This window comes from Aulonocara sp. 'chitande type north' Nkhata Bay, linkage group LG7, assembly GCF_057382095.1.
Source record: "Aulonocara sp. 'chitande type north' Nkhata Bay isolate Kocher_YH1m ecotype deep benthic linkage group LG7, A_spYH_male_GT1.1, whole genome shotgun sequence".
Lineage (NCBI taxonomy): Eukaryota > Metazoa > Chordata > Actinopteri > Cichliformes > Cichlidae > Aulonocara > Aulonocara sp. 'chitande type north' Nkhata Bay.
The window spans coordinates 12,399,712-12,411,443 of NC_141350.1; the positions used below are offsets into that span (position 1 = coordinate 12,399,712).

The window sequence follows — 11,732 nt, forward strand, 5'->3', positions numbered from 1 at the left end:
CCTCTCTGTCTTTCTCTTTCGTCCTCTGTCTCTGTTTCTCTCACTCGCTCCCCCTCCCTCCCTCCCTCTTTCTCTTGATCTCTCTCTCCTCCTCTCTCTCCTGCTCTCTCATGCCCCCCTCTTTTTCTCGCTCTCTTATGCTCTCTCTCTCTGCCTTCTCTTTCTCTCTTTCCTTCCATAGCTCTCTGTCTCACTCCCTCGCCCCCCTCTCTGTTCCTTTTATATCCTCCTTGCTGAATGCTCTTCTCCTCTCCTCCCTCAACTCTGTCTTTTCTCCTTTATATTCAGCCTTTTTTTTTTTCAAGCTCTCCCCACACTCCTTTCTCCAATGTTGTCTCCAAGCAGAGCTATTTCATTGCTAATATTCTGTCTTTCCATTTAGTACCCCTGCTACAAAATGGGGAGAGTAATCTTTTATTTAGGGTTTTCTTTCTGTTTCTTTTTCTTTTTCTCTTTCTTTTTTTTTTTTTTTTTTTTTTGCTCTGGCCATCTCTGCATCCTGTCTTGCAGTTTGCATAAGAACATTTTTTTTGGGGGGGGGGGGGTTCTCGATTTGTTTAAATTGTATAGTAGGAACGAGCCAAAGTGAGAAATGGATCATAAATGCAGAATATCCTGCAGATATCTTGTTTATTTGCGGTAAGATGCATTCCCCTATACTCTGCCTTGTCTGATCACATATACCACATTTAAAGTTGCTCTCCTTTGCGGCAGTGAGGGAGGCAATACTGATAAAGACTCCTTTTTTTCCCTCCTTTTTTTCAGTTTTTCTTCTCCTGTCTGCGTGTCCACTCCATTCTTACTAACCTTAATGGAAGAAGCTGGAGGCGTGCAACTAGGGTGTGGCTGCTTTTATACACTTTTGATATAGGTCTTCTCCATCTGCATTGCTTAGATTCAAGCTGTGTGATAGTCAGCTCTCTGCTCTTTCTTGTTCTCCTTTTTTTTTTGTGAAAGCTTAATTACAGCTAATCATGCTTGAGACTTACTATTATATCAGCATGCCGTACAGAGGTGAGACTGATCCAGCGCTGGAAATAACAGAAGGTGTGTGGGCTTGCTGCCTTACACACGGGGGTCTGAGAGGAATGGCCAGCTAAAAAACATCAGTCCAATAACTCAAAGTTCAAAACACAGAGCAAACTGATTTCTCTCCTATCTTTCTGCTGCTTTCTGATCATAAGAAAATCCTCACCTGAACACTGGAGCTGTAACATCCCTACACACAAACCTACACAGCTCCCCGTTTGCCTGACAGTGAGAGGATGTTGAATTATAGCCATCACCCAGCACAGCGTCTCTCCCTCACACACACACACACAGTCAGAGCAAACTCTGGCTGTATGCAGCCTGTCACTGGGCTGGATGAAGAAACAACACTGACAATGTAAGGAGTGGGATATGCTTATATAGAGAGACTCACCTATGGCTGATACACAAATGCCTTCAGTATGCTGCCATTTGGATTCGCCAGACTCTGTTCTCATATTTGTTTTAACCCCACCGCCCCCTCACAAAAGAAAAACAAAAAAAAAGAAAGAAGGAAAACAGGGAGTTGTCATCAATGAGTCCTCTGCAGTTGTATGATTCATTGAGATTTTCTCAGGGGTAAAACAGACAGCTGATATCTGAATCTGTTGCTCCCCACCACCAACACCAACACATCTTCCTCCTTTCCTCCAGTACAGAGCTTTCTGTCGCTCTGACTTGTTCTCTTTCTCTTGTTGGGAAAGAAAAAAAAAGTTCTAACTTTGACCCATATCACAGAGGATGTGACACTGCGCCGCATGCTCGTCATCCTATAGATAAACAGCGCCGAGCCAGGCCAGGTCTGGAAATGGACTAGCAGCTGCTGGTAGAAATACAGTAATCATACCCGTGTCAGAAGTGTGTTGTTTTAGGGCTGTGGAGGACTGTAAGCACGCTGGTGTCAGTGGTGTGTGTTTCTGTGTGTGTCGGTGTGCGCGCGTTTGTCCCTGATCTCAGACATCAGACAAATGCGCGCATGCAACCACGCACAAACACACATTTGAAATCCCAGTTGAGGGTTAGTACACTTGAGAGCAGGGCAATGGCTTACTTCCCTTTCTCTCTCCCTCTCTTTCTTTCTCTCTGCCTCGCAAACCTGTAGAAATCTAAGAAGTGAATGAAATTTTATGCTTATTATCACCACAGCCTTTTCCACTACTAGTTTTCCGTGGACTTATGCATGCAATCGTACCCTAAGTAAATGGACAAGCGAGCGAGGTTTTTTTTTTTTTTTTTTTTTTGCTGTTATGAAGATTTGGGCCTGGAAAGGAGCCAGTGTGTTTCTTCCACAAACTTTTGTTGTCTGTGTCTTTTTCATTTTCCCCATAGGCTAGTTCTGTGTTGTTTTATGTACGTGTCCCTTGTTGTTTCTTCCATGTGGTTTCTTTGTCTTTCAGCCTCTTATCTCTTTGTTTCTTCCCTTGCTCTCCTTCTATTTTCTCTCCCATTCTCTCCCTCGACTTCCTGCTATCTCTCCCCCCCTCACTCACACCCTCACTCAATCTCTTTCTCTCTCTCTTCCCCCCCCTTCCCCTCGCACTCACTCTCATTCCCTATCTTCCCCCCCACACCTCCTCCACTCCCCTTTCTCTCTATCTTTCTCATTCTCGCAGCACTCCCAGCTGCTGATGATTGATCAAGGTTTTCAAGGTTTGCCCTTTCCTGTTATTTAGTAGGAAATGTTTATGCACGGTCCTCAGTCTTACAGTCACAACTGGCATGTGTCCACGCAGTGTTTGTCGCACTCGCCCTCACCTACACACACGCACGCACATCTCAGATCCACTTTTTATTTATTTATTTTTCATTTGTCACACACACACGAACACACACACGCACTCACACACACACACACATGTGTTTACTAGTAACAAAAAGAAAAAAAAAAGGTAAGGTAAGCACTGGAATAACAGAATACCTGTCTAATTATCAGGATCATCTTTAGTGAAGACTACTTAAGCACACAACCTGTACTCAGCCCGCAGGTACTCTGCCGCACTGTTTCTCAACACAGCCTGAAAGAAATCTGGAAGTTCAATAGTTAATGTCTTCCCTTGCTGTTTTTCCTTTTCCTCACTCTCTCCGTCTCTCTATCTCCTTTCCTCTCTCCATTCCCTTTGCTCTCACCCTCCCCTCCCCACCCCACCACCCACACCCTCCTCCACCTCCTCCTCTCCTCCTTCATTCTGTTCTGCACCCCCCCCCCCCCCCAACACCCCCACCCACCCCTTCTCTTTTCTCTTGCTGATGGACTCTTCTTTTTTATTTTCACACTCCACCATCCCCCCTTTTTTTCTTCTCTCTTTTTCTCTCTCCTTTCCTCCAGCACACCCCCCCCCCCCCCCCCCCCCCGCACTCTTTTCTTTCACTGCGTTTTCTTTCAACCCTCCCTCTATCTCTCTTCCCATCCCCACCCCCTCTCCACCACTCCCCCTCCCCTCTTTCTTTTTCTCTCTTTTATTCTTTCTCTTTCTTTTGCCACATCCTTTCTTATGCCCCTGCCTCCAACCCCCCACCACCCCCACCACCCCCAGTTCTCCTTTCCCTTCTTCCTCCTTTTTTTTGCTGCATTCTCTCCTTCCCTCCCCCACCCCAGCTCTCTTTCCTCTCTCCCTTTTTCTTTCTGTCTCTTTCACCCCCCCCCCCCAACACCAACACCACCACCACCACTCCCTCCCTGTTCTTCCTCTCCCAGCTTCACTCCCCCTCCCTCTGCTTCTTTCTTCCTTATTCTTTCTCCCCCACGTCTGTCTCCCTCCCTCCCTCTCTCCTTAATGTTTTTTTCTCTCCTTTTCTTTCTCCTTCTCTTTTCTTTTGTCACTCTTTTTTTTTGTTTCTGAATTTCTCAGACAGTATACTTCAGGCTGTCTCAATAGTTAATTAGTTTGAATCTAGAAACAACGGCAGCAAACTACACATTCTCTGGAAAGTTACAAATTTGAACATTTCTCAGACATTATCTGTCTGACTGTTTTGCCACTGACAGACACACCTCCACCCATAGTGTCTCTGAGTGGTTTGTGTGTTGCTGTGAAAGTGTGCACATGCCTCTATCTGTGCACGCTTACACACGCGCGCATCTATAAACATGTCTCTGTGTGTGTTTTTCCACGTATATCTGTGTGCATGCACAGAGAGGAACTGCTGATTAGATTTTATAATTGTTTGTGCGCTTGAGCACATACTCATAAAAAAAAAAAAAAGAAAGAAGGAAATGCAAAGTATGAAGTGTGATCAAGAAACGATAGAGCCCGTGTCTCTGGGTGCCTTAAACAGAAATGTGTGTTGAAGGGTCATGCTGAATTGTACGTAGTGAGAAAGGGAGATAAGATGTGTGTGTGTGTTTGTAAGAGAAAAGAGGAGAGAAAGAGAAGTGAGATGGGAAGGAGAGGGTGGGAGGAAGAGAAAGAAATGGGGTGATGCTGTGTGTGTTGTGTGCATGTGTGTGTGTGTGTGGGGGGGGTGGAGGGCTGTTGGAAGTGAGGGGGGGCAGGCACAGTCAGTTCTGATAACAGCAACAGTAGGAGGAGGATGAGCCGTGGGACCGCCCCACTCTCCCACAGATATAAATAGGAGGTGGATTTTTTTACTCCACTCATTTCTCCTGAAGGATGAGATCCCTGAAACACCTTAAACATCACTCAAGGAACAATGTGGTGAGTTTGTAACCAAAAGATAGGGGAAGATTTTAGAGGGGAGAGGGGTGGCGGGGGGGAGGAGGAGGTGGCGATTACTTGTTTTGCAGTTTGTTAGTGAGCTGTTTGCACTCTTGTCTGTCTTTGTGTGTTTTGAGGGGAAGCAAGATTACTTTTCCCCCTCCACATTCACATGAGTGCTGCAGTAGGAACATCCTTCTTTTTTAAAAAAAAAATATCATAATAATAGTTGTGTTTCTATCTCTGTGCTGCACGCTTCTGCTTCTGCTCTGTTTGTCCTTAGGTGTCTTTCAGTTGCAACTTTAAATGTGAAAGTACGGACTCTTGCAATTATTACCCTACCTTCTCTGTCTACTTGTCATTTGTCTTTTTCTCTTTCATTTTGTCAGCCTTTCATTTTGCTGTGCTTTTTCTTCTCTCTACAGCTCCCCCCCCCCCACCCCCCCACCCCCCGCTCCTCCTCCTCCTTCCCCTCTTTCTCTCTCACTCACTCACTCTGTCTTTCTGTCTTTCTCCGGCTCCCCCCTCGCACACACCCCCTCCCTATCCTTTTCCTTTCTCTCTTCCCTCCTCTCACATGCTCACTCAATCTCTCGTTACCCTTCCCTCCCCTCCCTCCCCTCCCCTCTTTCTTTATCTTTCAGCCCCTCCATCTCATTTCTCTCTCTGTCTCCCTCCCTCCACTCCTCCCCCGCCCACAGCTCTTTCTCCTTCTCTTCAAACCTCCCTCCCTCTTTTCTCTCTCTCTTTCACACACACACACACACACACACAGACACACACACACACACACACACACACACACACACACACACACACACACGCGCGCTTTCAAATACACACCCAGTCTCTTTCCTTTTCTTTCTCACAAACACACAGTCTGTCTCTGTCTGACTACTTTAAAAGCAGTAATTATAAATGACGTGGTTATCAGGGCATCCAGGTCTACTCCCCTCTCCCAACACACACTCACTCACACATACACCTTTATTCCTGCTCTCTATCTCCTCTTCCTTTCTCCATCCACTCTTTTCTTTTCTCTCAGTATTGTGTCAGGAAAGGAAGCAGCTCTTATTTATATGGCAGTGTGAAGGCTAGAGTGCTGTCTGCAAAGAAACCAGGGGTCAGCTTCTCACTATACATTTTCCTACTCATCGGAGCCATGCTGAGAAATAACCTGAAACTAGTGGCATGCAATACCCGCTTCTCTTTTACCACAGAGGGCCAATTCTGGTCATACCACAATTTCTTCCCCATAGTTTCACTGTTCTGCTTTTACAGGCGGCAGGATAAACATGCGCGTCTGGGTCTGAAACACATCCGAACCATACAATTAAGTTAGCGAATCTTATGCATTGGTCTGGAATACAGAATGAGCTCTAAGCTCAATCGAATGTCTGTTATGGATATGAGACTGCCTGCCGGCATATATCATCTTGTTAAAGAAGCCCAGTGTGGCAGGCATTATAAAGTTGGCTACGGCGGGATCTCTTGGTATAGAGTTGAGATACTTTTCACCTTTATGAATGGCAGAGATAGCTCCAGTGATGAGCTAACTTTGGTCAGCAAGGCTGTCCCAGGACCCCACAGGAAGTGCTGAGGCCAGTCCACGGAAGTCAACATCCTGGCTGGACCTGCATCCCTTGTTGTGTTCTTTGTTATTCTAAAGCCTGTCAAGGAAGGAAGCCGGGTGCTAACACAGATCTGTCTTATCTCCTCAATCTAATGTTCTCTGGATTCAGAGCAAAGACACAAGGCGTAGTCCGAACGCAGCTTTCACGGAGTAGCACTGAATCCTTCTCTTAATACTCTCCCCTAATTCCCAGCTAAGGAAGACTCTATAGCTGCTGGGGTCAGTCTGACATGCTGAACCTTAAAGGCTAAATTGTATGGTTGCGTTACCTTTGACCTGATAGATTGCAAATGAGGAAGCGAGAATATGCGAGGAGAAATTGTGCAACAGGTTTTGAAACAACGGAATAATAGAAAGCACACAGGGACACAGATGCAGTTTTGCCTCTAGTTCATTTTGACTTATGGTGTATGTCTGTGTGTGTGTTTTCTTCCAGGAGGAGGAGAGTGGCCGCTTGGTGCGGACATACCCAAAGATGACTGAGGGCCAAGTAGATGTGGGCACACAGACGGAGCCTGTGGTCGTGCTATCTCTGGCTCAGGCTGCCGTTCTTGGCCTCATCTCCCAGAATGAAATATTTGGGGCGACTATTGCTCCTAATGGCTTTTACACAGGGGAACCCAGAGAATGCCCCCCTCCACCACCAGAGTCAGTGGAGTATGAGTACGCTGACCAGCTGATAGGGGCCAATGGGGACTACCTGGCTGAGCCTGCTGGGGAGCTAGAGCCGCAGCCCCACTGCAGTGAGAGAAGACGGCCCGGGCCCCGTGGGAGAACCAAAAGGCCCAGGATTGATGGGGAATTAGAGGGTCATCCGCACAATGTACCCAGTCCACAGCCTCAGGTTAAAGGTGAAAGACTTGACTCTGATACCCCTCCTTCGTGTATTCACATGAACAGCAGGGGTAGTCCTGGCAAGTCAGATGATCCAGTCATCCAGCAAGGTACTCTGAAAGAGGAGCAAGCCTGTGGAAACTGTCCTTCATGTGTGAGAGACACATCCAGGCCACAAACAGATGGACAGCCAGAGGCTGAACAAGATGAAAGCTCTGGTAGGGAAAGAGTGAGGAAGGAAGAAGAGTTAGTAGTAGAGGAAGAAGAAGAAGAGGAGGAGGCACTGAACCTTAAGACCACCGGAGAAACAAGCAGTCCTGTGCAGAATCGTTATTATGATTCCAGTGAGGTGGCCTATGAGTCTGCAGATATGGCAATGCCAACAGAGTATGAGGAGAACAACCAAGCCATGCTGTGGTCAGACCCAGAGGGTCTCGCAAGACGAATGCAGATTGACCGACTGGACATCAACGTGCAGATCGATGAGTCTTACTGCGTAGACGTAGGCGAGGGCTTGAAGCGCTGGAAGTGCCGCATGTGCGAGAAGTCATACACATCCAAATACAACCTGGTAACACATATCTTGGGCCACAATGGAATTAAGCCTCATGAATGTATACACTGTGGAAAGCTTTTCAAGCAGCCAAGTCACCTCCAGACTCACCTGCTCACGCACCAGGGAACTCGACCGCACAAGTGTACCGTCTGTGAGAAGGCCTTCACGCAGACGAGCCACCTGAAGAGGCACATGCTGCAACATTCAGACGTGAAACCCTACAGCTGTCGTTTCTGTGGCCGTGGCTTTGCCTACCCCAGTGAACTGAGGACCCACGAGAACAAACACGAGAACGGCCAGTGCCATGTCTGCACTCAGTGCGGCCTCGAGTTTCCAACCTATGCGCACCTGAAGCGTCACCTGACCAGCCATCAGGGACCCACGACGTACCAGTGCACAGAGTGCAACAAGTCCTTCGCCTACCGCAGCCAGCTGCAGAACCACTTGATGAAGCACCAGAACGTGCGGCCTTACGTTTGCCCCGAGTGCGGCATGGAGTTCGTCCAGATCCACCACCTCCGACAGCACGCTCTCACTCACAAGGTACTGGCAGCGCACGCCCTCCCACTTAAGGTACTGAAACCCAATGATGTGCCTTTGTCTACCAGTTGATGTGTTCAAAATACACTCAGGAGTATGCTAGCTTCATGCAGCAACACATCACTATTTAAAAGCAGAAAAATGTGATTATCAACATGAGCACAAAAGAGATTTATGGGTTAAAAGGGAAGTATTTTGGACTCTTTCAATAAGAGTCTGCAGTATGAATTCTCATGGAAAAAAACAGGGTATATGGCATCACATCCTTTTCTCCAAAACCAGTTGCTTTGTAAACATAGCCTTCAAAGACCTTGAGTTTTTGTATGCGTCTCAACCCCCCACTAGCATGTGTTTTGTGTCGTGTGTCATTCGCAAAGCTACTTCCCTTTGTGTCAGATGAATCACTCTAGTCTTTCTCTCCATTTCATTGTATAGTCTACTTTAGACTAAATTTTTTTTTAAAAAAGCCCTTCTATTCATAAAACACGCTTTGTTGAATATTAAAATAAAAGTCAAAAACATGGTAAAAAACTTTTAGTTTATTCTTCCCATTGCCAGGGTTTTTCATCTTTGTCACTCAACAAGTGGGGGTGGGGAGAAATATAATCTACACGAGTAGGATCAAAAAGCCAGAATACAAATGCTCAATTGCAGCAAACAGGCACACATGTGAGCGCCTTGTGATTTTTTTTTTCCTCTCTGTGACTCATTATTTATTTTCCACCCGACCATATATTTAAGCCAAATTAATTAAAAGGACGCAAACACTTTTTTTGTGTCCCCAGGGCATGAAAGAATTCAAGTGTGATGTCTGTGCCAGAGAATTCACCCTGTCTGCCAACCTGAAGAGACACATGTTGATCCACGCCAGCGTGAGGCCCTTCCAGTGCCATGTCTGCTTCAAGACCTTTGTCCAGAAGCAGACCCTGAAAACGCATATGATTGTCCACCTGCCGGTGAAGCCTTTCAAATGCAAGGTGGGGGAAGCAAGTGGCACCTTTCGCAAAATCACCTGGATCTCGCTGGGATGAAGCACGGAGCGATACTCACTTTTGTACTCGTGTCTTTCAGGTATGCGGGAAGTCGTTTAACAGAATGTACAACCTCCTCGGCCACATGCATCTCCACGCTGGCAGCAAGCCCTTCAAGTGCCCTTACTGCACCAGCAAGTTCAACCTGAAGGGCAACCTGAGTCGACACATGAAAGTCAAACACGGCATCATGGACACCACGATAGATGGACACGGTGAGTGGCTTGGTGACTTTAATTAAACTCTGAATTAAAACAGATGCTATTTGAATTTGTTGATGGGTGATGTGTGGCAAATTTCCCAGTGGGACTGTTTGGGGTGAGCTTCATGTCGCATTATTGTCACTCAGTCTGTCCCTAATGCACTTTGACTCAGCATGTACTATAATCTAGTATTCGAGCATTTTGATGTTTCTGTCACTCTCTCCTCGTGTGCTCAGTAAATATAGCAGTGCCTGGATTAGACATGCCTGTCTCTATCAGTAGAGACTGATACCGAGGAGGGGCAATCTACAGGCTGTCCTAAATGTGGCCATATGTCTTTAGGAAGAGCTCCGCGTGTGTGTGTATGTGGTGAAACTAGAATTATATTTGTATCCTCCTTTGTCCCTTCTTCAGAGCCCCCCCAAGAGACAGAAGGCCAGGAGGACTACGAAGAGGAGAGCTTTGAATTCAGTGAGCGAGAAAACCGGGCCAACAACACCAACACACCTGACATCTCTAAACTCTCTCAAATGGAGTATTACAGCACCTTCGGAAAGGGCGCCGGACGCTTCAACACTGCGTGAATTATTAAAAATGACCCAAATTTGAATATAGGTGTGACCTAATGAAAATAGGATTGCTTTTTGTTTTGTTTTGTTTTGTTTTTTTGCTGTTAAAGGCAAAGTGCTTGGGCTCCTCTTCAAGGACGTGAAGAAGCCTAGCAAAGCTGCACATCAGTATGCACTGGAATCTAAAAAAATATATACTTTTTTAATCTAATTACATATTTTTCATCTCTAAAACATTTAAAAATAATTACAGATAAATATATTTGAAGGAAATGGACAGCCTAAAATAGGAGCAAAGGATTTAAAAAATATATATATATCTACACACATTTGTATATGTTGTGAGTTGTTTAACAACAGTTAAACATCATCTGAGCCCAATTTGAAAAGCACAAGCTTAGCTACAGGCATAGGTGCATATGTTGATGTCTCACTGCACATCCTCATTCAGACAATCCCGGTCCCCCTCTCTGTGGTCAGCTCATGGGTTAAAGAAGGAAACAGGTGTTGCTGTTCATTTCACTTGCCAAAGCTAATAAAGTTGCAGAACTTAATGATTCACTTTGATTTAAACTGTGACAAACTGCAAAACAACTGAAAATGCCACTGGATTTGCAATCTGTGTTTTATTGTATATTATTGTACAGAATGTATCAGCCCTCTAGTACGCTGGCTGGTACTGCAATCAGTGCGTTGCACTGAGGACCACTGTGTCTACTTTTTACATTACTGCATTAACAAGCGTCACCCTGTATTGATCTCTAGTCTATGAATGTAACTGTTTATGTGGAATGTTTTAAGATGCTAATAAAAACGTGAAGAAAAACACTTTTTAAAAAAAATGGTTGGATCCCTTTTACCAAAGAATTAGATCAAAATCTCAGAGCTACTGGTGCCATTGGATTCCTTTCCTTGCTGCTGTGTTGAGCTGGGACATTGAATTTCTAGGGGTCCAATCACAGACCTCCAGAAATTACATTCAGGTTTCCCTCCCACCCATCTGTAGATCTTTTCAAAAGATTACCACAGGGAACAGACTGTGGTGCAGCATCTCTTTCAGCAAAACCTCACCTTTTTCCCTGATCCAAGCCTTCACAGGACTGCAGCATTTTTCAAAAGCAAGCCCCGCATTTGTATTGCAGTTGTGTGGTTTTTTTTGTTTTTTGTTTTTTAAATGGATGAATCTCAACAAGAATTGTCCTCCCAAAAAACTCGGACAGAAATATTAAGTGCCCTAGTGTGTCTGCACGAGCATGCCATCCATCATGCTGTACACTGGTCTCGAGTGATGAACGACAACCTCCCAACATGTGACAGGGCCACGGACCTTGTGCAAAATGATTTGGAAATGCTCAATATATTCAGTTTCTCCAGTGTTTAGCTTTTCAAACTTGTAACCTGCAAATAAGGTATCCATTTGCAATGTTGATATAGTGCATTTAAAAGAAGAAGAAAGCTCATTTTTGAGTTTTTCAGCTGCTGTGTTCACTCCATCACTTTTTTGTGATGACACAAGTAAGACGCTCATCTTAAATGGCTTTCTGTATTAGACATTAGTGTGGAGATAATGTTGATAGAGTTGTATGTACAATGTTGTGTACCAGGCAATACTGTAAGATAATAAATTTATTTACCTTTAAAGTGGCAGAGCTCTCGTTTGTACAGACGCAAAACACAAACA

General features: G+C 45.3%; 1 protein-coding gene across 2 annotated transcripts; it reads left to right on the plus strand.

Annotated features, from left to right (window-relative positions):
• The first annotated feature begins 4,554 nt into the window (after nt 1-4,554).
• Nucleotides 4,555-11,680, plus strand: znf710a (zinc finger protein 710a). Of its 2 annotated transcripts, none has more exons than XM_086298616.1 (5): nt 4,555-4,685; nt 6,755-8,281; nt 9,034-9,225; nt 9,320-9,494; nt 9,897-11,680. In XM_086298616.1, the coding sequence occupies exons 1-5, from the start codon at nt 4,641-4,643 to the stop codon at nt 10,064-10,066; spliced, it is 2,109 nt and encodes a 702-aa protein (XP_086154742.1). In that variant the 5' UTR covers nt 4,555-4,640; the 3' UTR covers nt 10,067-11,680. The 2 variants fall into 2 exon arrangements, with proteins under 2 accessions (XP_086154742.1, XP_086154743.1); XM_086298617.1 differs by having other exon boundaries at nt 6,755-8,251.
• Nucleotides 11,681-11,732: the final 52 nt, after the last annotated feature.

Excerpts from the sequence above, each read along its gene's own strand:
- znf710a (XM_086298616.1), top strand. The coding sequence starts at position 4,641 with ATGAGATCCCTGAAACACCTTAAACATCACTCAAGGAACAATGTG. Across the intron at positions 8,282-9,033 it reads CGCACGCCCTCCCACTTAAG|GGCATGAAAGAATTCAAGTG; the intron begins GTACTGAAACCC and ends TTGTGTCCCCAG. Across the intron at positions 9,226-9,319 it reads TGAAGCCTTTCAAATGCAAG|GTATGCGGGAAGTCGTTTAA; the intron begins GTGGGGGAAGCA and ends CGTGTCTTTCAG.